Source organism: Brassica rapa, chromosome A08 (assembly GCF_000309985.2).
Source record: "Brassica rapa cultivar Chiifu-401-42 chromosome A08, CAAS_Brap_v3.01, whole genome shotgun sequence".
NCBI lineage: Eukaryota > Viridiplantae > Streptophyta > Magnoliopsida > Brassicales > Brassicaceae > Brassica > Brassica rapa.
The window spans coordinates 20,899,153-20,921,527 of record NC_024802.2 but is presented as its reverse complement, the minus strand read 5'-3'; the positions used below and the strand labels follow the sequence as shown (position 1 = coordinate 20,921,527).

At 39.2% G+C, this 22,375-nt stretch overlaps 3 protein-coding genes, 1 long non-coding RNA gene and 1 pseudogene across 4 annotated transcripts; 2 read left to right on the top strand and 3 right to left on the bottom strand.

Moving 5' to 3' along the window:
- Window positions 1-5,003: 5,003 nt before the first annotated feature.
- LOC103836174 (disease resistance protein RPS5) lies at window positions 5,004-8,160 on the bottom strand. Its single transcript, XM_033277845.1, has 2 exons — window positions 6,503-8,160; window positions 5,004-6,472 (listed from the first exon to the last, which is right to left on the bottom strand). The coding sequence occupies exons 1-2, from the start codon at window positions 7,911-7,913 to the stop codon at window positions 5,166-5,168; spliced, it is 2,718 nt and encodes a 905-aa protein (XP_033133736.1). The 5' UTR covers window positions 7,914-8,160; the 3' UTR covers window positions 5,004-5,165.
- On the top strand, window positions 8,138-13,344 carry LOC117127461. Its single transcript, XR_004450493.1, has 3 exons — window positions 8,138-8,322; window positions 12,867-12,873; window positions 13,191-13,344. It is a non-coding gene; the product is annotated as an uncharacterized LOC117127461 (long non-coding RNA).
- LOC103836173 lies at window positions 9,905-14,968 on the bottom strand (annotated as a pseudogene).
- A 251-nt stretch (window positions 14,969-15,219) lies between these two features.
- Window positions 15,220-16,179, bottom strand: LOC103836172 (probable calcium-binding protein CML13). Its single transcript, XM_009112410.3, has one exon. The coding sequence runs from the start codon at window positions 15,863-15,865 to the stop codon at window positions 15,419-15,421; it is 447 nt and encodes a 148-aa protein (XP_009110658.1). The 5' UTR covers window positions 15,866-16,179; the 3' UTR covers window positions 15,220-15,418.
- A 248-nt stretch (window positions 16,180-16,427) lies between these two features.
- Window positions 16,428-18,273, top strand: LOC103836170. The gene is made up of 2 exons (XM_009112407.3): window positions 16,428-17,459; window positions 17,571-18,273. The coding sequence occupies exons 1-2, from the start codon at window positions 17,400-17,402 to the stop codon at window positions 18,165-18,167; spliced, it is 657 nt and encodes a 218-aa protein (XP_009110655.1). The 5' UTR covers window positions 16,428-17,399; the 3' UTR covers window positions 18,168-18,273.
- Window positions 18,274-22,375: the final 4,102 nt, after the last annotated feature.

Genomic DNA, 22,375 nt, shown 5'->3' with positions numbered 1-22,375 from the left:
TAGTACTACTTATTCGGATTGTGATCGGTTCAATTCTTCGAATTCGAGTTTTTTGATCAACCCTAAATAGTGACAAAAAAATCAAATAGCATCATATTTTTTTTTTAAATACACCCGCACGGGCGTGCGGGTCAAAATCTAGTTATTAATTATTATACGTAACACTAATCTAAGTATATATATATGCATGACTTTAATCACTAAGATATAATATCATGTACCAAACGATCAATTATTTCATGCTATATGAATCATTCAGTACAAAATAATTGATGGTTTGCAATTCGACGAATACTAACTCAACAAACTCAACTATTAATGGCAATTATTAGTTTGGGTTGTAATTGCACTACTCACTTCAAGAGGTAGCTAAAAGTAAACCCAACGAGAAGTAGATATCTGAAACTTCGAAAGTTAGGAAGGGATTTTTTTTTTTTCAGTTTTCATGAAAACATTCTGGAATAATCATCAGTAACCATATGATATATATATGTGTGTGTGTGTGCGTATGAGTTGACTGTATCAGTATGTATGTATTGTGTATGACTTTAAAAGTCAACTATATTGCAAAAAAATAAATATGCACACCGACCCTCATGATTTCACAGTTGGGAAGCTTAAAGCGTGTGAATAATATACATTTTACTTATTTTTCCATTACATATACTTTTAAAAATGTGAGATGTAAATGTAACTGGGAGTTATGATTGCATTTTGGTTTATATGTCGTCTTCGGAACAATAATGCGAATTATAGTAGTAATCATAAGATAAAGAAAAGAATACAAATTAAAAGACGCATAAAAGGGCAAGAAAATTATAAGTTTCTAGGTCTGTGCATATTGTGTCTACAGTATTCACCGACACTAATTTATGGTTTTAGAAATAAGTCTTAACTAGATTTTGACCCGCGCTTAGAAAGCGCGAGTTTATTTTTTGAATTTAATAATTTTTAATATAAATTTTTATATAAGATAGTTTATAAGTTTGGCCATATTATCTGGAACCAAATAATCAACCCGTACCAAATTGAAAAATGAAACCAAACTTGAACCAAAATATATAAATAACCGAACATATCATATATCTCTAGAACCAAGATAAATAGATACCTGAATTTTTAAAATACAAATTATATACCTACAAATATTAATTATATGTAATTTCTAAATAACCAAATATCTTAAATATACTATTTATAAGCTGAATTATCCAATAAAAACAAATTACTCAAACATTTTTTCAAATATTAAAAAAAAAATATTTAATAAGTACTCAACATTCAGTCTAATTTTCCACTAAAAAGAACCAAAATACCAATAAGTGATATCCACAGTCAAACCAGTAAACGCAGTCACCATATATAATCTAGTTTCAATTTAATAAAAATCCATTATTTAAAATCCTTTAAAATCAAAAACCCATATTAACCCGTGAATCTATACCAGATGACATGGTAAAAATCTAAAATAACATGATAATATTTTTCAAAATTTGATTAAATTTCTCATATAAATTTTACTAAGATATAAAATTGAATAAACTACATTTTTATGTTATACATTCTAGTTTATAGGTTTTATAATGACTATATTAAGATTAAATTTTTGAGTTTTAGAAATAAAATTATTATTAAGTTGAGTATAGTTGAGTTACCTATAAATGTTAAAAATAAATAATATATTTTATTTAAACATAAAAAGCATTCTAAAAATGCTATAATTTCCTGAGAAAATATTTATACAAAACCCTTTCTCCTAATAAACCAAGTTGTAAAAGATTTTTATCACAAAAATAACCTAGGAAGGTTTTCAAAGAAAAAGCTATAATTTTAAAATATAATTAAGCTTGTTTGTTGTATTGTGAAGTATTTTTCTAATCGTGATTGGAAGTTAATATGTTTTGACCGTCAAATGGTATCATATTTTTAACTTTCTGTTAACCGTACTTACATCATGTTTTTATGTTAGTTTGGGTCATAAAACATTTAATATGAATTAAAAGTATGGTATTGTTCAGACTTTAATTACCAATAAATCCAAATGTTTTTATAATAACTGCTTTTGTTAAAGTAAAATGACCGTGGGTTGTATGATTATTAAATCAGTTATAAAATAATCTGTTTTTTTTAATAGGTTTAGTGGCACAAAAGTAATATTCCAAAAAAAAAGGGGTAAAATATATCAATGATTTTGAATTAATAATATTGATGTATAAATCTTTGGTGTATTATAGTAAGTTGAGTATTAAATAAGAGAATTAGTTATTTTATAGTTAGAGAAATATAAGATAATTGATTAGTGTATAGTTAGAGAAATATAGGATGAAACCAAAAAAATAGTTAAGTCTAGTGAATAGGTCCAACAACTTTTTATAAGTAGATTTTTTGGGACTGCTTCCCTTTTAATAGTATAGATTCAAGCTAAGTACAATCCTTCTAAAAAAAGCTAAGTAATGGTGAAACTGAACTATCCAAGTCGCATGGGAGATATGGAGAAGAATAGAAGATAGATAATAATATCTATGCATGTGAGGAAGAGAAACTGTCTAATTTGCTTTGGCTCATGGGGTACTTGACCACCACAAAGTCTTTCAACTGCACTGATAAAGAACATTATCTGAGCTACGAGTACAAATATTTCAATTATATTCACATGTTTGGAACAAAGAGTGTATAAAGAGCGTCTAAAAAGACACCACAGTGAAGATGTTACCAAACATGCTTGTGATTTAACAGAAATCACAGTGGATAAACACCAAAAACATCTCTCTGCAACCTCGCATCAAAAACATGGAAACTTACCTTCTTTCCTTATCGAATCCAGGCCCCATGACAACTTGTGCAGGCAAAGCATGCAACAGAACAGAGAACACAAAGGGCAATACACTAATTATTGCATCTAGTCTGGCCAAATATACCAAAACTGTTTGATTTATTACTCATTTGATTCTGAAATCATGTGAAAAGCTTGTCCATCTTGAAGAGCTTCTCCATTAAATACTAATGGCTAACTTCTCCCTTGTCATTGAAATCATTGAATTGCTTCAACTCAGACCACTCTTAAAAGTTGCTACCGCACATAGGTAACTTGCCATTCGGGTCCAAAGAACTTGAAGAAAGGGTAAGAAACGGAGTCTAGTGGCTCTATCATCCCATTCAACCCTTTCAAACCCTTCCTCCTCTTTGTATTTAATAGCAAACTCTTCAACCCTGAAGACACTTTGAGAATCCAATGGGAGCTTTCTCAGCTCTGGACACTCTGTTACGTGGATTGTCTTTAGACATTGAAAAGGCAGAGGCACCCAATAGATGTTCTTCAACGTAGCTAGATTGTGTAAGCGTAGACTCTCTAGTTTCTGGAAAGGAATGACATTAACACTCATAGCGCTTTCTCCTGGCTTATTATTGCTTCTACTAGTCCTGAGTCAAGAACCTCAAGACTAGTGAGGCTTGGAGCAAACAACAGCCACGTTAAATCCTTCAGGCCACTGCAACAACTTATATGCACACTAGCGAGATTCGGGAAGCCTTGAGTTAATAATGATAAAGTCTTCCTCGCTAACTTTATCTCTCACATTCCACACTTCCTTATGATGACTTTACGAAGACTATCCATACCTGGCAAAGCCAGTACTACAATGTGAAGACATTTCACCAACCTGGGAGCATATAACAACTTCTCCACAACCAAACTTGACTTGATACTTATGTTTAAGACTTGTAAATGTTCCAAGAGCTGAAACTCCTCCATTAAGCTCATGTCTAGCGACATTTTAGACTCTAGTAGTTGCAGTTTCCTCAAACTAGACAGTTTTAATATCCCTGAAACACTCTTAAGTCTCTTCATGTAATCCAACCTCAAAATGTACGAGTTTTTTTCAACTCTTGTAAACCAAGAGGTAGCCGCTTCATGTATTTCCATGACAAGTCAAGATGCGCAAGGAGACCAACTCTGATACTTGTTTCGGCAGTTTCCGGAGACTTGAGTTCCCTTAGCCGTATATGAAAGTTTCAACCACACATAGTGGGAAAATAATGCAAAGATGTCACTGATGGAACTGTGGCAAACAAAAAATAAATCAAGACTTTTCAATGATTATGATATTTTTGAGTTACGTCTCTTATTTAATTCTGATACATCTGTCAAAATTGACCACTTGATCTGCAGCTCAAACATGGGTAGGGACCATTAATACCTGAATGCAAAATCACTCTCCCGTTCTGTAAAATCCCTACAGGCTACAACCATCTTCATGGGCACGCTCAGCATAAAGAAGAAACTTTGATATGTTAGTTTTGGATAATTGGCAACTCCATCATTTTCACATTTCACAATTCCCAAGTAGCACGAGAACCTCAGCAACGCATACAGTAGAATGATCAGATGAACGAACACTTAAGGATACAGAAGTGGTAGAAGAAAGGGCAGAACGATCAATACAAATGTTCTGAGGATATAACAATTGCTACCATGACCAAACTTGAGATCTAGAGACACTATGGAATGTAGTAGTGACTCCTCCCATTGCTTCAAATTCGATATACCATCGATACTACCAAGTCTCCTCAAGTATTCCGATTTGGGTGTATCCGTGTTTTCAACTCTAGTATAGCAATTGGTAGTCGAATGACAAGTTGAGATATCTCAAAGAGACCAACTGAGATATTTCATCCAGCAGTACACTGAGATTACTAGTCCATGAATCTGAGACAACTAGCCTAGACTTAGACCATAAGAATTCACCTCATATACTTACTAATTAGTAGTTTCTCTCTGGAGGAACATAGTTCTAGTTCAGAGCTCTACGAAATAACAACAACTTCACTTGTGAAAGGATTCAAAAAATCTTCATAGAGAAAAATCATCACGCAGGTGACTCTCACACTGAAAGTTGATCAAATCACCCCAGCTATACAGGGTATAATATACCCATAGACTGACGAACCATATCCAGACCCAAAAACAAAATGAACAGAAACATAACACACAAATATACAAGCAATTACAAAACGGAACTGGATAACTTTTATGTAAAGTTTCTTGAGAGTAATGATATTCACACCAAACAAACAGTAAACATAGAATAGACATGAACATATAGAAAATAAATTGATTAGAAACACCAACGTTTTTGAGAGTGGACGCAAGAGCAGTAGACACAATTTCAAGTAGATGCAAAAGTAGAAGAGAGTTCTATCAGAATTTTGAGAACTGCTTCAGTTTCGGAAGGACCGATGGAACGTGGGAAACGCTCTTTAGTCTCTTCGTCCTCCCACTCAACCTTATCTATCCAGTCCTGTTCTCCACTGTGGATGACAAGCTCTTCACCCGCGCTGCTGCAACTTTTAGAATCAAATGGAAGCTTTCTCAGATTTGGACACTTATCTATCCTGAATTTCTTCAAACGTGGGAAAGGGAGAGGACTCCAGTAGATGCTCTTCAACTCTGGCAAATCATACACTCGAAAACGCTCTAGTTTCTGAAAAGGAATGATGGTAACTTCCTCTTTCTCTGTGAGAATATTAGCAGCTTTTTCTTTGTTGATTATATCCTCTACTTGAGTTGAATTTTCAACGTTAAGAATCTTAAGATTTGGTGCAAACAAAAGCCATGTCAAGTCCTTGAGACCATGACAAGCACATAATTGCACTCTAGAGAGGTTTGGGAAGCTTACAGTTGTTGTTGGACTTTTGTTCAATGATGATGTACTCCTCTTGACATTTATCTCCACCATTTCACTTTTCTCAATATCCAGCGCACTGAGAACCGCCATATTTGGAAGACTTAATATTGATTTCTCCTCAAGGCAACGAATAGTTATCGCTTGAATAGCATTTGCTGCTCTGTAAGAATTAAACAGTTGATTTGCAACCAAAGTTGACCAAATATCTATGGTCAACACTTCTAAATGTTCTAAGAGATGCAGTTCCTCCATTACGTTGACATCTTGCGACATTTGGTTATGTTGTAGTCGGAGTGTCCTCAAACTCGCCAAAGTTGATATCCCCGAAATACTCTCCAGTCCCGTTCGCTCCAAATTCAAATATATCAGTTTTCTTAGCTCTAGTAAGCCTGCAAACAATCGCTTTATGCCTTTATTATATGACAAGTCGAGATGTCGCAAGGAGACCAACTTGGATATTTCCTCTGGAACTCCATCGAAAAGTTTATTATCTCTTAGATCCAATACGACTAACTTGGGCATGGACTTGAAAAATTCACCTGAGATATTCAAAATCTCATTTTTTTGGAAGAGCAGAGTTGTAAGCTCAGGGCAGTTGGGACTTTCAGATATACTTTCAATCTCGTTGTAAATCAAAGACATTCTTCTCACAGATCTCCAGTTCTCCACCGTTGGTACTTCACGCAAACGAAAACCAGCTTTCACGATACATCTCTCTTTATCCATCCCAAAGTCAGATGCTATCCACAATGCCATCTCACGGACCACATCATGCATTTTCACCTTTGGTTTGTCTTCAGTCATAAACCAAAGTATATTTTCTCCTTCTACCTCTTCGGTCAGTAAACAAGCCTCGACAAGGGTACCAATTATCCCATAAGCCTGATTTTTAGCCTTTTTTCTACCTTTCTTGTCGTCTATAAATCCTTCGCATATCCAGTAATCTACCAACTTCTCCTTTTGTATTGGCCAATCTTCTGGATATAGAGCGCAATATTGAAAACATGACTTGACATGCTCACCCTTGAGGCTATCGTAGCTATACCTCAAGACTGGAAGAATCTGGTCTTCCATACCTGGAAACTCTGCAGCAGAAGAAGCAAGAGTGTCGATTGCTCGCTCCCATTCTTCCACCGTCCTCTTGGACGCCATATTTTTGCCGATGATATTCAGCGCCAATGGTAAACCACGGCATTCTCTGGCAACTTGACAAGCGACCTCAAGAATATCTGGGTGGCTTTCTAATGTTTTTTTCCCAACTTTGCCACGGAACAAATCCCAAGCTTCTTCAGATCCCAAACACTCAACTTCCATTGGATCATCAACCCCCATATGGCCACATACTTCCCTAGAACGAGTGGTGAATACTACTTTGCATCCATTTTCCATTGTCGGAAATGGGACTCCGATTTCTTTTAAATCCACTTCCTTCCAAATATCATCTAATAACAAGATAAATTTCTTTGTCTTCAAACAATTGTATAAATCAGTGACCTTATGGCGTTTCTCTTTTTGTTTCCACTCCTCCATACGAAAGCCTAGTTTCTCAGCAATCGCATCTTGAATCATCTCAACCCGTAGCTCGCTGGACACCACAACAAAGATAACAATTTCGACCCCGTCAACTGGGTGCTCAACAAATTTATTGTTTATTTGTTCCAGAAGAGTTGTTTTTCCTACTCCACCCATTCCATAGAGAGCCATAATCCCTGTTCCAGCATCCATGAGGTGCTCCATTGCCCTTTTGAGCATTTTTTCTTGACCAACAATTGTCGATGGTAAAGGCATCTCCACTGCCACAGCTATCGTAGGTTGCCCAGCCACCACTTCAAACACTCCTTTAGATTCTAAAACTTCGACTTTTTTCAGCATCTCGAAAACCCTTTTCCCGTATCTATGACTTGGGCTCAAGTTTTTCGTACAAAGACCACAAAGACACAACTTTTCAAGTTCATCTCTACTAGGAAGAAGCAAATCATAGACTTGGTTTTGGATATCCTCAACACTCGTAAGCCATACCTCAACTTCGTTAAGCCTTTGTAGACCCTCGCTTTCTTGCCTCTGCACCTTTGTCAGCACATCCGCTCGCCTTGCTCTGAGTACCTTCATGGTGTCCTCTAGAGCCGCCAGATTCTTCTCAAGGTTCCAAACATAATTGACTTCAACGCCAAAGCAGCTACACAGATGGGTAAACGCCTGATCAAGGACACTCGTGACAAAACCACTCATAGTTGAACCACCTAGCCTTATCTGCGATTTGCAAAATCTGAAACTAAAATCCTTAGGGTACAAGCAAATAATGTAAAATTTGATGAAAAATATAACAGTAGCCACAGGTTAAAGATAACGTTTGTAATGAAGATAACGATTGTAATGAAGATATCCAGAGGAAATTCACACAACGTGTCAGGACAACAATCACTAGTCGGATCTCCTCTCTCTAGAGATAGAGCGAGAAATGAGCACAGCATACGCTGTTAAAAGATTATAAAAATGGTTCTACCCTTTTTCATTCTGCTAAACGATAGAAAAGTTGATGCATAAATAACAGAGATGGTTGTTTCACTTTTATACATGACGTATCCGCGGGATCAAAATTTGGGAAGTCTGCCATTTACATGATCGACAATACTTACAAGTATTAACATTACTTGGCAAAGGAACGACAATACTTGCGACATTCATGACTTTCTCTTAGCTCATTATACTAAAGTTGGTTTGGTGCAAACAATAGCCACATCAAACCCTTTAGACCATCTCACTAGGACCATCACATGCAGGGTTTGGGAAGCATGGGCTTATTGGTTTTCGGTTCAACGACAATGGCTTTCTCCATTACATTTAACAACTCCATAGATCGGGAGTTCAGTGAAGCTCTTTAATAAATACCTCTTGAATAGATTTTAAAACTCCCGACACTGGAGCGTCTACCAGTTGATCCGCAACCAAATATATCTATTGTTCCTTCATTCTATTAATTCTATAGTTTCATTATCCATTTTGGCATTTCAAAACTATATTCAAAGAGAATTAACAACTCCATAGAAAATCATTTTCCTGACGATAAAATAATAATTCAGAAAATGTGAAACAAAAGAGACAGAAAGATAAACGTATCTAAATTTGTGAGATGATACTAACACTCGTAGCTTTCTCCTGGCTTATTATTGCTTCTACTAGTCTTGAGTCAATAACCTCGAGACTAGTGAGGTTTAGAGCGAACAACAGCCACGTTAAATCCTCCAGACCATTGCAGCTACTTAAATGCACACTAGAGAGGTTTGGGGAAGCCTTGAGTTAATGATAAAGTCTTCCTCTCTGCCTTTATCTCCCACATTCCACACTTTCTTATGATGACTTTACGAAGACTATCCATACCCGGCAAAGCCAATACTCTAGCTGGTATTCTTCCTGAAGCCCTCTAAGTACTACAATGTGAAGACACTTCACTAACCTGGGAGCATACAACTTCTCCACAACCAAACTTGACTTGATACTTACGGTTAGAAGTTGTAAATATTCCAAGAGCTTCAACTCCTCCATTATGCTCATGTCTAGCGACATCTTGGACTCTAGTTGTTGCAGTTTCCTCAAACTCGACAGTTTTGAGATCCCTGAAACACTCTTAAGTGTCTTCATGTAATCCAACCTCAAATGTATGAGATTTTTCAACTCTTGCAATCCAAGAGGTAGGCGCTTTATGTATGTCCATGACAAGTAAAGATAGCGCAAGGAGACCAACTCTGTTATTTGTTCCGGCAGGTTCCGGAGACTTGAGTTCCCTGAAAGGTCCAGGACAATGAGCATACCGGCAAAAATCAAGTGAAATATGTATCAGTGAATCGTTTTTCTTGAGGAACAGAGTTGTAATTTCCTCAAGAACGAGTTGTAAGTTCATCAATGAGCATACGGATACACCGGCAAAATTCAAGGGTCATCAACCCCCATACGCCCACGCCCATATCACAACCTCGAATCCCCCACATGTATCAGAAAACGTGTTTATTTGTGTGAGAAGAGTGGTTTTGCCTACTCCACTTATGCCATATATACCCACTTGAGAAAACAACTTAACTTGAGAAAGGATTCAAAAAATTCTTCATAGAGAAAAATCATCACAGGTGGCGATCACACTGAAACTTGATCAAATCAGCCCAACTATATAGGGGTGTAACAATAGACTGACGAACCAAATCCCAGACTCGAGACACAAATAAACGGAAACAGAACACGCAAATATATTAGCAATTACAAAGCGAAAATGAATGGTTGTCAAGTTTTCTTGAGAGCAAGGAAATTCACACCAAACAAACAATAAACATAGAACAAATATGCACATATTTGCAAATAATTTGATTAGAACACACCAACTTTTTGAAAGAGGGCTCAAACAGAGCAGCAGACCAATATGACAGTTGAGACAGATTTTGGAAACCTGTTGTGGCTCAGTGGGAAGGAATGATTGAACGTAGGAAACGCTCTTTAGTCGCTTCATCTTCCCATTCAACGTTATCTATCCAGTCTTGTTCTTCATTATGTATGACAAGCTGATCTTCACCTGCGATGCTGCTGCCACTTTTAGAATCAAATGGAAGCTTTCTCAGATTTGGACAGCTATCTATCCTGAATATCCTCAAACGTGGGAAAGGGAGAGGACTCCAGTAGATGCTCTTCAGCTGTGGCAAATCAAATACTTCGAAATCCTCTAGTTTTTGAAAAGGAATGATGGTATTTGCCTCCTCCTCCGTGAGAATATTCGCAGCTTTTTCTTTGTTGATTATATCTTCTACTTGACGTAAATTATCAACGTTAAGAACCTTAAGGTTTGGTGCGAACAAAAGCCATGTCAAGTCCTTTAGACCACGGCAAAAAACTAAACGCACTGTAAAGAGGTTTGGGAAGCTTGGAGTTGTTGGACTTTTGTTTAATGATGATGTACTCCTCTTGACATTTATCTCCACCATTTTACTTTTGTACATCTCCAGCGTACTGAGAACCGCCATACCTGGAAGAGTCAATATTGATTCCTCCTCAATAAAACGAATAGATATCTCTTGAATAGCATTTGCTTCTCTGTAAGCATTTACCAGTTGATCTGCAACCAAAATTGACCCGATCTGTATGGTCACCACTTCTAAATGTTCTAAGAGCTGCAGTTCCTTCATTACCTTGACATCTTGCAACCTTTTGTTATGTCGTAGTCGGAGTGTCCTCAAACTCGACAAATTTGACATCCCAGAGATACTCTCAAGTCGCGTTCCTTCCAAATTCAGATATATCAACTTTTTAAGCTCTAATAAGCATGCAAACAATGGCTGTATGCCTCTATTATCTGACAAGTCGAGATATCGCAAGGAGACCAACTTTGATATTTCCACTGGAAATCCACGGAAAATCCATTATTTGATAGATCCAATACGACTAATCTGGGCATGGACTTAAAGAATTCACCCGAGATATTCAAAATCTTATTTTTTTGGAAGAGCAGAGTTGTAAGCTCCGGGCAGTTGGGACTGTCAGATATATTTTCAATCTCGTTGTCCATCAAAGACATTCTCCTCACAGATCTCCAGTTCTTCACCGTTGGTACTTCACGTAAACCAACACCAGCTTTCACAATATATCTCTCCTTATCCTTCCCAAAACCAGATGCTATCCACAATGCCATCTCACGAACCACATCATGCATTTTCACCTTTGATTTGTCTTTTTCTTCAGTGAGTAAACAAACCTCGACAAGGGTACCAATTATCACATAAGCCTGGTTTCTAGCCTTCTTTTTACCTTGCTTTTCATCTATGAATCCTTCACATATCCAGTAATCTACCAACTTCTCCTTTTCTATTTCAAAATCTTCTGGAAATAGAATGCAGTATTCAAAACATGACTTGACACGCGCACCCTTGAGGCTATCGTAGCTATACTTCAAGACTGGAAGAATCTGGTCTTCCATACCTGGAAAATCTGCAGCAGAAGAAGCAAGAGTGTCGACTGCGTGCTCCCATTCTTCCACCGTCCTCTTAGACGCCATATTTTTGCCCATGATATTAAGCGCCAATGGTAAACCACGACATTCTCTGGCAACTTGACACGCAAGCTGAAGAATATCTGAGTGGCTTTCTAATGTTTTTTTCCCAACTTTGCCACGGAACAAATCCCAAGCTTCTTCAGATCCCAAACACTCAACTTCCATTGGATCATCAACCCCCATATGGCCACATACTTCCCTAGAACGAGTGGTGAATACTACTTTGCATCCATTTTCCATTGTCGGAAATGGGACTCCGATTTCTTTTAAATCTACTTCTTTCCAAATGTCATCCAATAACAAGACAAATTTCTTTGTCTTCAAACGAGTGTGTAAATCAGTGACCTTTTGGCTTTTCTCTTTTGGTTGCCAATCCTCTTTGTCGAATCCTAGTTTCTCAGCAATCGCATCTTGAATCATCTCAACCCGTAGCTCGCTGGACACCACAACAAAGATGACAATTTCGACCCCGTCAACTGGGTGCTCAAGAAATCTATTGTTGATCCGTTTGAGAAGAGTTGTTTTCCCTACTCCACCCATACCGTATAGACCCATCATACTGGTTCCAGCATCCATGAGGTGATCCAATGCCCTTTCTAGTATCTTCTCTTGACCAACAATCGTGTTTGGTAAAGGCCACTCCACCGTCACAGCTATCGTAGGTGGCCCAGCCACCACTTCAAACACTCCTTTAGATTGGACATCTTCAACTTCTTTCAACATCTTAAAAACCTTTTTCCCGTAGCTATGACTTGAGCTCAAGTTTTTCGTACAAAGACCACAAAGACGCAACCTTTCAAGTTCATCTCGACGAGGAAGAAGCAGCTCATCGACTTTGTTTTGGATATTCTCGACACTCGTAAGCCATACCTGAACTTCGTTAAGTCTTTGTAGACCTTCGCTTTCTTGCCTCTGCACCTTTGTCAACACATCATCTTGCCTTGCTCTGAGTACCTTCATGGTTTCCTCTAGAGCCGCCAGATTCTTCTCCAGGTTGCAAACATAATTGACTTCACCGCCAACGCACCTACAGAGATGGATCAACACTTGATCAAGGGCACACGTGAAAAAACCAGCCATAGTTGAAACAGCTAGCTTTATCTGCGATTTGTGAAATATGAAACTAAGATGTAAATCGAGCAAGATCTTGAGAGTTTGATGGTAATTTTTTGAAAGAGTCCAAGTTGTATAACTAAGTAAATTACCAACAATCAAGACAACGCAATTTAATATCCTAAGATTCCAATAATGTCAACGAGTATACTAATTTGGAATATGGTGAACATGTTTTTAGTGCAAGTTTCAATAATGTCAACGAGTATACCCAACTTGGAATATGGTGAACATGTTTTTAGTGCAAGTCGTCGCTATATTTGAATCAGCAAAAATCTAGAGTTTTCGTGTAATGTTCCACGATGATGCTAGCTGTTGGCGTTATTAAAATGGTTCTATCTTTTTCATTCTGCTAAACAATAGAGCGTTGATGCATAAAGAATAGGGATGATCGTTTGACTTTCATGCATGACGTACCCGCGGGATCAAAAGTTGGGAAGTCTGCCATTTCCATGATCGAAACGCCAAACAACCTTTTTCTAATGGAAAGATGAGTTTCACCAATTTTCCAATCGAGTCCACAACCCCCAAACAGGCCAGTTTCATCCAATGGAACCTATTTACAAAAAAAATGGTTTATAATAGAGATAGGATCACAGTACATAGATACAATGTGAGGGAAATGTATTGTTCATTCATTCCATTAATTCTATAGTTTAACTATCCATATCGTATTTCAAAACTATTTTCACAAAAAAATTGGCAACTCCATGAAAATCATTTCCTGTGGTTTAACATCCAAATACTATCCAGCTCACATAATAATTCAGAAAATGTGAAACAGAAGAGACAGAGACAGATCAAAGAAATGATCAAAAACATATAGAGAAAGTGGTAAAGGTATAGAAACATACCAATTCAGAGCTCATGTATGAGTTAACTGAAGCTGAGTGAAGGCAACAAACAAAGTGCAGAGATCTTTCTCAGCTTTGGACTTCCAGTAGTTACCCATCAGAGATGGATTCAGGACTAAGGGAATGTATGGTATGGGAGGAGTAGGCAAAATCCTACTTCAATCTTACAGACCATAACCTTATAAATCCAGCATCTGTTTCACAACACTCTATAGTTGATCTGCGTGAGAGGTGTGATTTTGCCAGTTCACCCATACCTACAGACGCGTAATCTCGAATCCATCTTTTGACTAGAATATATATAACCATGAGACGTAGTCACGTAGAAACAACCTCCAATCAACTGCACAAACAGAGAGAACAGAGTATTAAACAGAGCAATACACACACACCATCAGCTAATTCAAATTAAGTAAAAAAATAACAGTGATTAAAGTTTTCAAATCTTTTATTCACTGAACCCTAACACAACACACATTCGATCCAAAAGAATGTGAATTGATCCGTGACGAAGCCTACAAACGCGAAGCTAACTAAATAGACAACTGTTAGTACAACAGGAGTACCTGCGTTACGAGGTTTAATTCATCATCACTATGTAATGTCCGAGCTTATCTTCTCTTCCATATCCTAGCCTCCCTAGATTAACCCTCGATGAAAGCCTGAAAGGTCAGACATGATGTGTGTAGCTTCGGGTTCCTCCCACCGAGTGGCCATATCTTTGGGCTACGAAGAAGAGAAATGGCCCGTTATAACAATATGGCCCAAACAAAGATTGAGTTATATTGTTCTCTTGTATCAGAGGTTTTTGTGTGTTTAGTCTTTGAGTAGATTCCCTTGAAGCCTTGAATACTCATGTGACTATACACATATAACGAACCCGTCCATAAACTATGTGGCATCAAAAACTGTGTTCTTGAGAGGTTTGGCTAAGATTCCAAAACCAGTTTCTCACCATTTTTTCGTTCCACCGGTTCCTAATTTTTGCATGGTAGGTCGAGGTTTGGGCATAATTGATGTATCTATAAATGGAAGTTACTTTATGTTTGTTTGTTTGTGTTATCAACTAAATGATTCACAATGATCATAAAAACTGTTATTGCGATATATGAAATAATTAGCAACTCGTGCTTCCTTGAGAACATGCAGTCATGCAGAGCATGCATTTATCAAATCAAATTTTAAAACTCACATGATTGCATCGGATTAAAGGTAATGTTTTGCCTTACCATCTAATATAACAGACATACCATAACAAGAACCCAGGGCCAGTACAAAAACTATCATAACAAGTAACTACGATGTCAGAGCATAAGCTGTTTCAAAATTGCTCTGATCCGGAACTTCTAATGTGATTCATTTTACAAGATAGGATAATCCAACACCACATAATAAGCTTCAACCCTTCCACACCATCTGAAGGATACCAAAACCTATAAGATCTACCAACACGACAGTTCTGAAGAAACGGGAAACTACGCTTACTTACGTGTGATGCAGAACATGAAACCAAGTCATGAATCAGACCAAGACACTTCGAGATTAAAAGAACCAAAAAGTAAAACACATTTGGACTCAATTACATTCATTGATCCAAAAACCAACAAACTACAAACGCATAAAGATTAAAACTTCAACCAATCACCACCACACAAAACATCTCCATAACAAACCAAACAACAATAAAAGTTAGTAACATTCCAAAAACAAAAGCAACAAACAAACAAACAAGATCCTCACTACTTAGCAACCATCCTCGCAATAAAATCCTCATACCTAATCTTCCCATCGGATCCCACATCCACCTCCTTGATCCACTCATCAAACTCACTCCCCTCCAGCTTCTCCCCGATACTCGTCAATATATGCCTCAGATCCGCAACGGCAACAAACCCACTCCCTTCCTTGTCGAGCACCTTGAAAGCATCCCTGAGCTGGCGATCGAACGGCTCCGTCTTCAAATGCTTCGCCATCAGATCGAGGAAACGGCTGAAATCGAAGGGGGAGGTGAGGCTCTCGGAGGCGGTTATGGATTTCAGCTGGGCTTGGGTCGGGTTCCCGCCGAGGGATCGCATCAGGATCCCGAGCTCGGAGGGGGCGATTTTGCCGTCGCCGTCGGTGTCGAAGAGCGTGAAGGCTTCCTTCATTGAGGAGACCTGCTCGTCGCTCAAGCCGTCCTTGCCCATTGTGAAACGTAACGTCCGGGTTTTCGGGTCGGATTCCGGGTCGGGGATTTCTCTCCTTTGATTTGGTTTTTTTTTTTCTGTACAGCGAAGGTTGAGATCGGAGTTGTGTGGTGGCAGTTTGCGAGTTTTAAAACGGGAGAAGTGTCGATTCGAAATATCTAGATCTGAGGCCCATTTAGCTCTGGCCCATGGAAGCCTGGCCCATTTTATTTACTTAACTTTTGTTTAAGTGTAGATAAGAGTATAGAGTTTCAACATCAAATCAAAATGTTAGCTAGTCTCGAACTCGATGTGCATAAGTCTAGGTGAACATACACCACTTGTATCACGATTCCTTAGTAATGTTTTTTTTTTATTCTTAATGGCTATCTCAAATGTTAATGAATAAAACTAGATGTTTAAGTGGATAAACATGTATCTAAATTTGATTATATGCTTCATTTCGTCATTTTCTTTCGTATCTACGACACATGTGAAAGCTAGATTTTAAAAGATCGAAGAAATTGGATTTTACACTTTATAAATGTTGAAACGTGTCAGAAAAAAAAAATCAGTTGCTTAGAATTAATGTTTTAAGTCCATCATACATTTAATGATTAAGTGTGAAAGTGGGGGTAAAGAGAAATAAACATGACCTAATATTTTTCCTTAAACAATGGCCTATAGAGTCATTGTCAAAGTGACATAGGAATTATAAAAAGTTTGTATTTGTCCCACTGAGGTTGATTTATGGGGCACGAAGACAATTGGCTAATGCATTGGTCACCATCAATGTATATAGCAAATCATATCATCATGTGATCTAAAAGCCATCTTCCACTTGAATAATATTCACATGTTTGAGTTCTATACTTTATTTCTCTTTAGTATGCTTTGAAATTGTGATTCACTTGTTTGAATTTTTTGCATTATCCTTCGCAATCTCCATTATCCCTGGATGGAAAAAGTATCCAACACTCCTTATCAGTGATCAATGAGAGGCAGATTATTCAAAGTATTTTAACGATCATTCAAGTGCACGTAGCTTTATATTTAGATAACAATTTATGTTGATGTAAGATTTCACCTTAATTATGGACAAGGACTGTTATACAGATTCATGCATGTAATATCAAACATCATACATTAATCACGTGGACTAATTATATAGTAGTTAGTTAAAAAAATCCAAATCTAAAGCTTACACGTCTGAATCCACTGGAATAGTATCAACGTCGAGAGATCTAGAAACACATCCCTATCTTTAGAAGGTAGAAAAAAATAACTAAAACTACACAGTTTTTAAATCTTACCTTTATACCACAATTTTATGATTGTAAGTAAACAATTAAATCTGAATTTATTTGATTAAGTTCAGTAGTATTGGGGCTAAATCTTAAATCAAACCTAAAATACATGGACCATATCTAAATATCTACCCAACAAAAAGACGAAACGAGACGTTCCTTGTTGTCAATGTGTTTTATAAAAGCAACCTCAATAAACTAAACCCCAAGCAACACGAGAACCCAAGAGGCAATAGAAGTAGAAGAAGATGAAACTAGTTTGGTCTCCTGAGACTGCATCTAAGGCTTACGTAGACACCGTTAAATATGTAAGTTTATAGTTTTCCGGTAGAAACTGTCTTCTTTACCATTCACAAGAATCGTGTCGTGAGTCGATCTTGTAATGATCTCTTTCACTTCTGTTTTTTTTTGTTCCTAAGTGCGAGAATCTTGGAACGCCTGACGCGGCAGAGCTGATATCGGCGATGGCGGCCGGATGGAACGCGAAGCTGATCGTGGAAACTTGGTCATACGGAGACGCTATAGCCTCGAGTGTTGGCTTAAACGTCGCGAGCCAACACGCAAACGCCAAACACATATGCATCGTACAAAACACGTTATCAGAATCATCTTATCTCCAAGCCATCCAAGAAGCTTCGTCTCCCTTGAACTTACCAGAGACGATCGTCGCTGAAGAACCTCAAAGCGCGATGAAGGAGATACAAGGAATAGATTTCTTGGTCGTGGACTGGCGGAACAAGGAGTTTGCAGCGGGTGCGTTGAGGAACGCTGCGTTTGGAAGCAGAGGAACTGTTGTGGTTTGTAGAAACGGGTATTCGAGAAGTGCTTCAGGTTTTAGCTGGACAAGGGCTTTAAGAGACCGGACAATTGTTAGAAAGGTGACTCTTCCGGTCACTGGAGGTATTGAGATAGCTCATGTGGCGGCTAGGAACTCGGGGAAGACTGAGAGCAAGAAGAGAAGATGGATCAAACATGTTGATCAGAGTTCAGGAGAAGAACATGTATTTAGTATTTAGAAAGTCAAGAGACAAAGAAAAATGTGAGAAATGTTTATTTGGATTATTGTATTTTACTTTTTGTACATAGGATCATAAGATTCCATAGTTGATAATTGATATTGTATCATACTTGTCTTAGATATCAGCTACAACTGATAATATGAGAATGTGTTGACTTTAGAGGGAATTAAATCTATGTGCATTAGTAAAAAGACATATTCATTTGGCTTAGATCTTCCTAAAAGGAAAATGAATTCCAAATTTTGAGATTGTATAAATACAGGTTTAAAGAGTGATAAATTATTTATTCGCATAATCAGTATACAAATCGTAAACATGTATTTGCATATATTTTTCTAAGTGTTTACATCTTTTACGTGTTTGTACACAGCAAAATGTTGCATTGTTTAAGAGAGTAAACAAATCTGTAAATCTTGCTTATTTCACAATTTCATTTTCTGCTGCTAGTACTATATAGGTATCATGTGACGAAGTTCAAGGAGAGTGGATAATATTCCACTAGTGCGTTTCCTGTGATGAGCTTCAGACTTATCAGAAGATGATCCATTGGGTCAAAGAACATTTATTAAGAACGACAACTGAAGAATACTCATCTACTCATGTATACAAGCAGAATTATCACTGAAGGTATTAATATTGAGCTCAATAACAGTTCTTTAGGATTGCTTGAGCCCATCACATTAGAGAACACATGACACTTAGAAGAGGAAAATTAAACTTGTTTCCGGTATAGTATTTCAAGGCTCCTAATATCAAATGTCCGGTTAATTTAAAAGTAGCAGTTCTGTAAAACATATGTTTTGGTTGTACTTGGACCAGAACCCAGCTGATCATATATTAGAGCCTGGTATGATTAATCTAAAACCCAACTAGATAAGATCAAAAGAGGCTTTGGTGGATATTTATTTGGTTTGCTTTTTTTTTTTTGAACGGCAAATGCATTAGAGTAGGAAATTAAGAGGACTACAATGTAGCGCAGTTAAGCAGAGCATTCTTAGCCAGTGCATCGGCTATTCTGTTTTCAGTGCGAGGAATGAAATTAAAGGAAAGTACATCGAGGTCACAAGATAAGCTGTGGATATCCTGGAGGATTCCACAAATTTCCTTGATTGATTCTCGTTTGTTGATAGCTCGGATGTTGATCTGAGCGTCTGACTTGATGATGATGTTGGAGAGTCTATGTGCTTGGGCTTGCAGCAGGGCCTCTCGTATAGCTAATCCTTCCGCCAGTAGAGCTGAACTGACGCAATCTTCCGTTGCAGTGCCTTGAAGTATGGTCGTCCCTGTCTCATTTGAGGCTGTCCACGCTAAGCCGGCCATAAGTGATTCCTTCCTCCAAGCTGCGTCGGTATGGATGGTGATCTTGTCCTCTCGGTTCATATGTTGGATCTCCGGTGGCCTTTGCTGCCTAGGTTGCTTGCCTTGAACTCCTACCTCATCTGTCTGTGCTTCCTGCCATTCCCGCGCGTTAGCAACTGCTTTTGCTAGTGTCTCTGATGCAGTGAACGCTCTTCCTTCGAAGAGTTTTTGGTTTCGTGCTAGCCATATATTCCAGGCGATCCAGGGGAACAGGGGTCCCAGTCGCAGGCCCGTCGGGGGTAGGTTGTTTAGTTTCCTTGAGAGTTTGAGTGCAGTCATGAACTCTGGTGCTGCGGCTAGTGCGGTCGCTTGATGGACAGGTGCTAAGCTCCAGATCTCGTTGGCAAACTGGCAGTGTAGGAATAGGTGTGCAGCTGTTTCTTTCATCCCACAATGTATGCAGTTGATGTTATCTACCATGCCTCTTTTCTCAAGGTTTTCACCTAGTGGGAGAGCTCCATTGGCGATTTTCCAGAGGAAGATTTTTAGCTTTGGGGGTATGGTTAGCGACCAGATATCACCCATCCAGTTGCAAGGGTTCTGGTTTGGGGGAGGTTGCAGTTGGCTGCGGAGGTTGTTAACAGCAGAGTAGTAACCCGTACGTGTAGAGTACTCGCCATTCTTTGTTAACAGCCAGCAATGCCTGTCTGGTGCGTCTGTTCTGCTTGGCTTGATACAGAAAATGCTAGGTGCATCAGTCGGGAGTATCAGGTTTACTAACTCTCTGTTCCAAGCTCCCGTCGAGCTATCTATCAGGTCTGCAACTCTGAGATCTCTTGTGTTCTGATCAGGTGGTCCCATTGGTCGTGTCGGTGCTGTAGTGGATAGCCAAGAATCCTCCCATATGCTTGTGTCTTTGCCGTTCCCAATGGTCTTACCGGTGTTTGCTAACAGGAGGTCTCTACCGCAGAGGATGCTTCTCCAACCGTGAGAGCAATCATTTGCGGCCTGCACTTTCATGAAGCCATCATACTTGCAATACTTTCCCAGGAGTACTTTCGCAAGGAGGCAGTCCGGTCTTTGTAGTATGCGCCAGCTCTGTTTGGCGAGGAGAGCATCGTTGAAGGATTCGATTTCTCGTAGGCCTAAGCCTCCATCTTTCTTTGATGTTGCAAGTTTGTCCCAAGAGACCCAGCACATTTTCTTTTTTCCCGGGTTCGCATCCCACCAGAAGCGGGTCAGTGCTGATTGGATCCTCTTGGTTAGGCTTTTTGGTAGCTTGAAGCATGTCATAGAGAATGATGGCTTAGCTGCGAGGATAGACTTGAGAAGCACTAGCTTACCCGCGGCAGATAGCTGCTTGGAGCTCCAACTCGCGGCTTTTTGGCATATCTGATCGACGATCGACGTGAACATATCTTTTTTCCTTCTCCCAAAATGCTCCGGGAGCCCCAAATACTTGCCAACCCCTCCTTCTTTTGTGATGCCAAGGCTAGCTTTTACTCTGGCCCTGATCTCCAATGGTGTCTTTTTGGAGAAGGTGATGGTTGATTTTGTTGTGTTGATCATCTGTCCGGAGACTGATTCATACTGTTGGAGCACTTTCTTTAGGGCCGCAACGCATGCTGGTGACGTTTGGTGAAGAACATAGTGTCGTCAGCGAATAACAGGTGGTTAATTCGAGGACTTCCCCGTGCCACACGTATTCCTGAGAGCAGTCCTCGTCTCTGGGCCACAGTACATAGACCGGAAAGGACTTCGCTACACATGATAAAGATGAAGGGGGATAGTGGATCGCCTTGTCGTATCCCACGAGACGGGACGATCAGGCCTTGAGCTTCCCCGTTCAGCAGCACCGAGTATGTCACTGAGGTTATACATCGCATGACACATGCACGAACCTTCAAGTGTATGCCAAAGCGCCTCATAACTGCATCAATAAAATTCCATTCCAGTCGATCATAGGCTTTGCTCATGTCTGTCTTCACGGCCATGGAGCAGTGTTTTGTTGCGCCGGATCTCTTAAGGAAATGGAGAGTCTCATGAGTAATCATGATGTTATCTGAGATGGCCCGGTCTGGAACAAAGGCGGACTGGTTTTCAGCTATGATCATATCAAGGACTGGCTGTAGTCGTTTGGTGAGAATTTTTGACACAATTTTGTAGTAGACGTTGCATAGGGCAATGGGTCGGTACTCAGCCACTGTCTTCGGGGCGTGAACCTTTGGAATAAGTCTTATGTGCGTGTGATTGATGCTGGCAGGTAGGCGGTCTTGTTCCAAGTAGCTGGTGATTTCCGCAATGATGGCTGGGCCTACAGTTTCCCAGTTAGTGCGGAAGAATGCTGCAGAGAAACCGTCCGGTTCTGGCGCTTTATCAGGATGGATTGAGAAGAGGGCCTCCTTGATATCCTTGGGTGTGGGAGTCGTTACGAGGGAGGCGTTGGCTTCCTCTGTGACTGTCGCTGATAGAGCTTCATCGACTACTGTGGATGGTGTGGTGCCTGTTGAAGTGAACATGGTAGAGAAGTAGTCTGTGATGACTGCAAGGATCTCTGGTTCTTCGAAGACAGCCTCACCATCGCTGTTCTCTATCACTGAAAACTTATTCAGAGCCCTGCGGATTCTTGTTGTAGCGTGGAAGAAACCCGTATTTTTGTCTCCGAGCGCTAGCCATAGGGTCCTACTACGTTGTCACCAATATTCTTCTTCTTCCCTGTAGGCTTTTTTGAGAGCTTGGTTGATCTCGGTGATTAGGCTAGTGTTGGCGGTTGAGCTCGACATAGCTTCTTCAAGTCTCGCTTTTTCTCTCTTGATGGCCGCTTGACTGTTTTCATGGTGGAGCCGGTTCCAGCGGGAGATTGCTTGTCTGCAGGCAGCTATGCGTGTCTCCACTGGCCTGTCGAT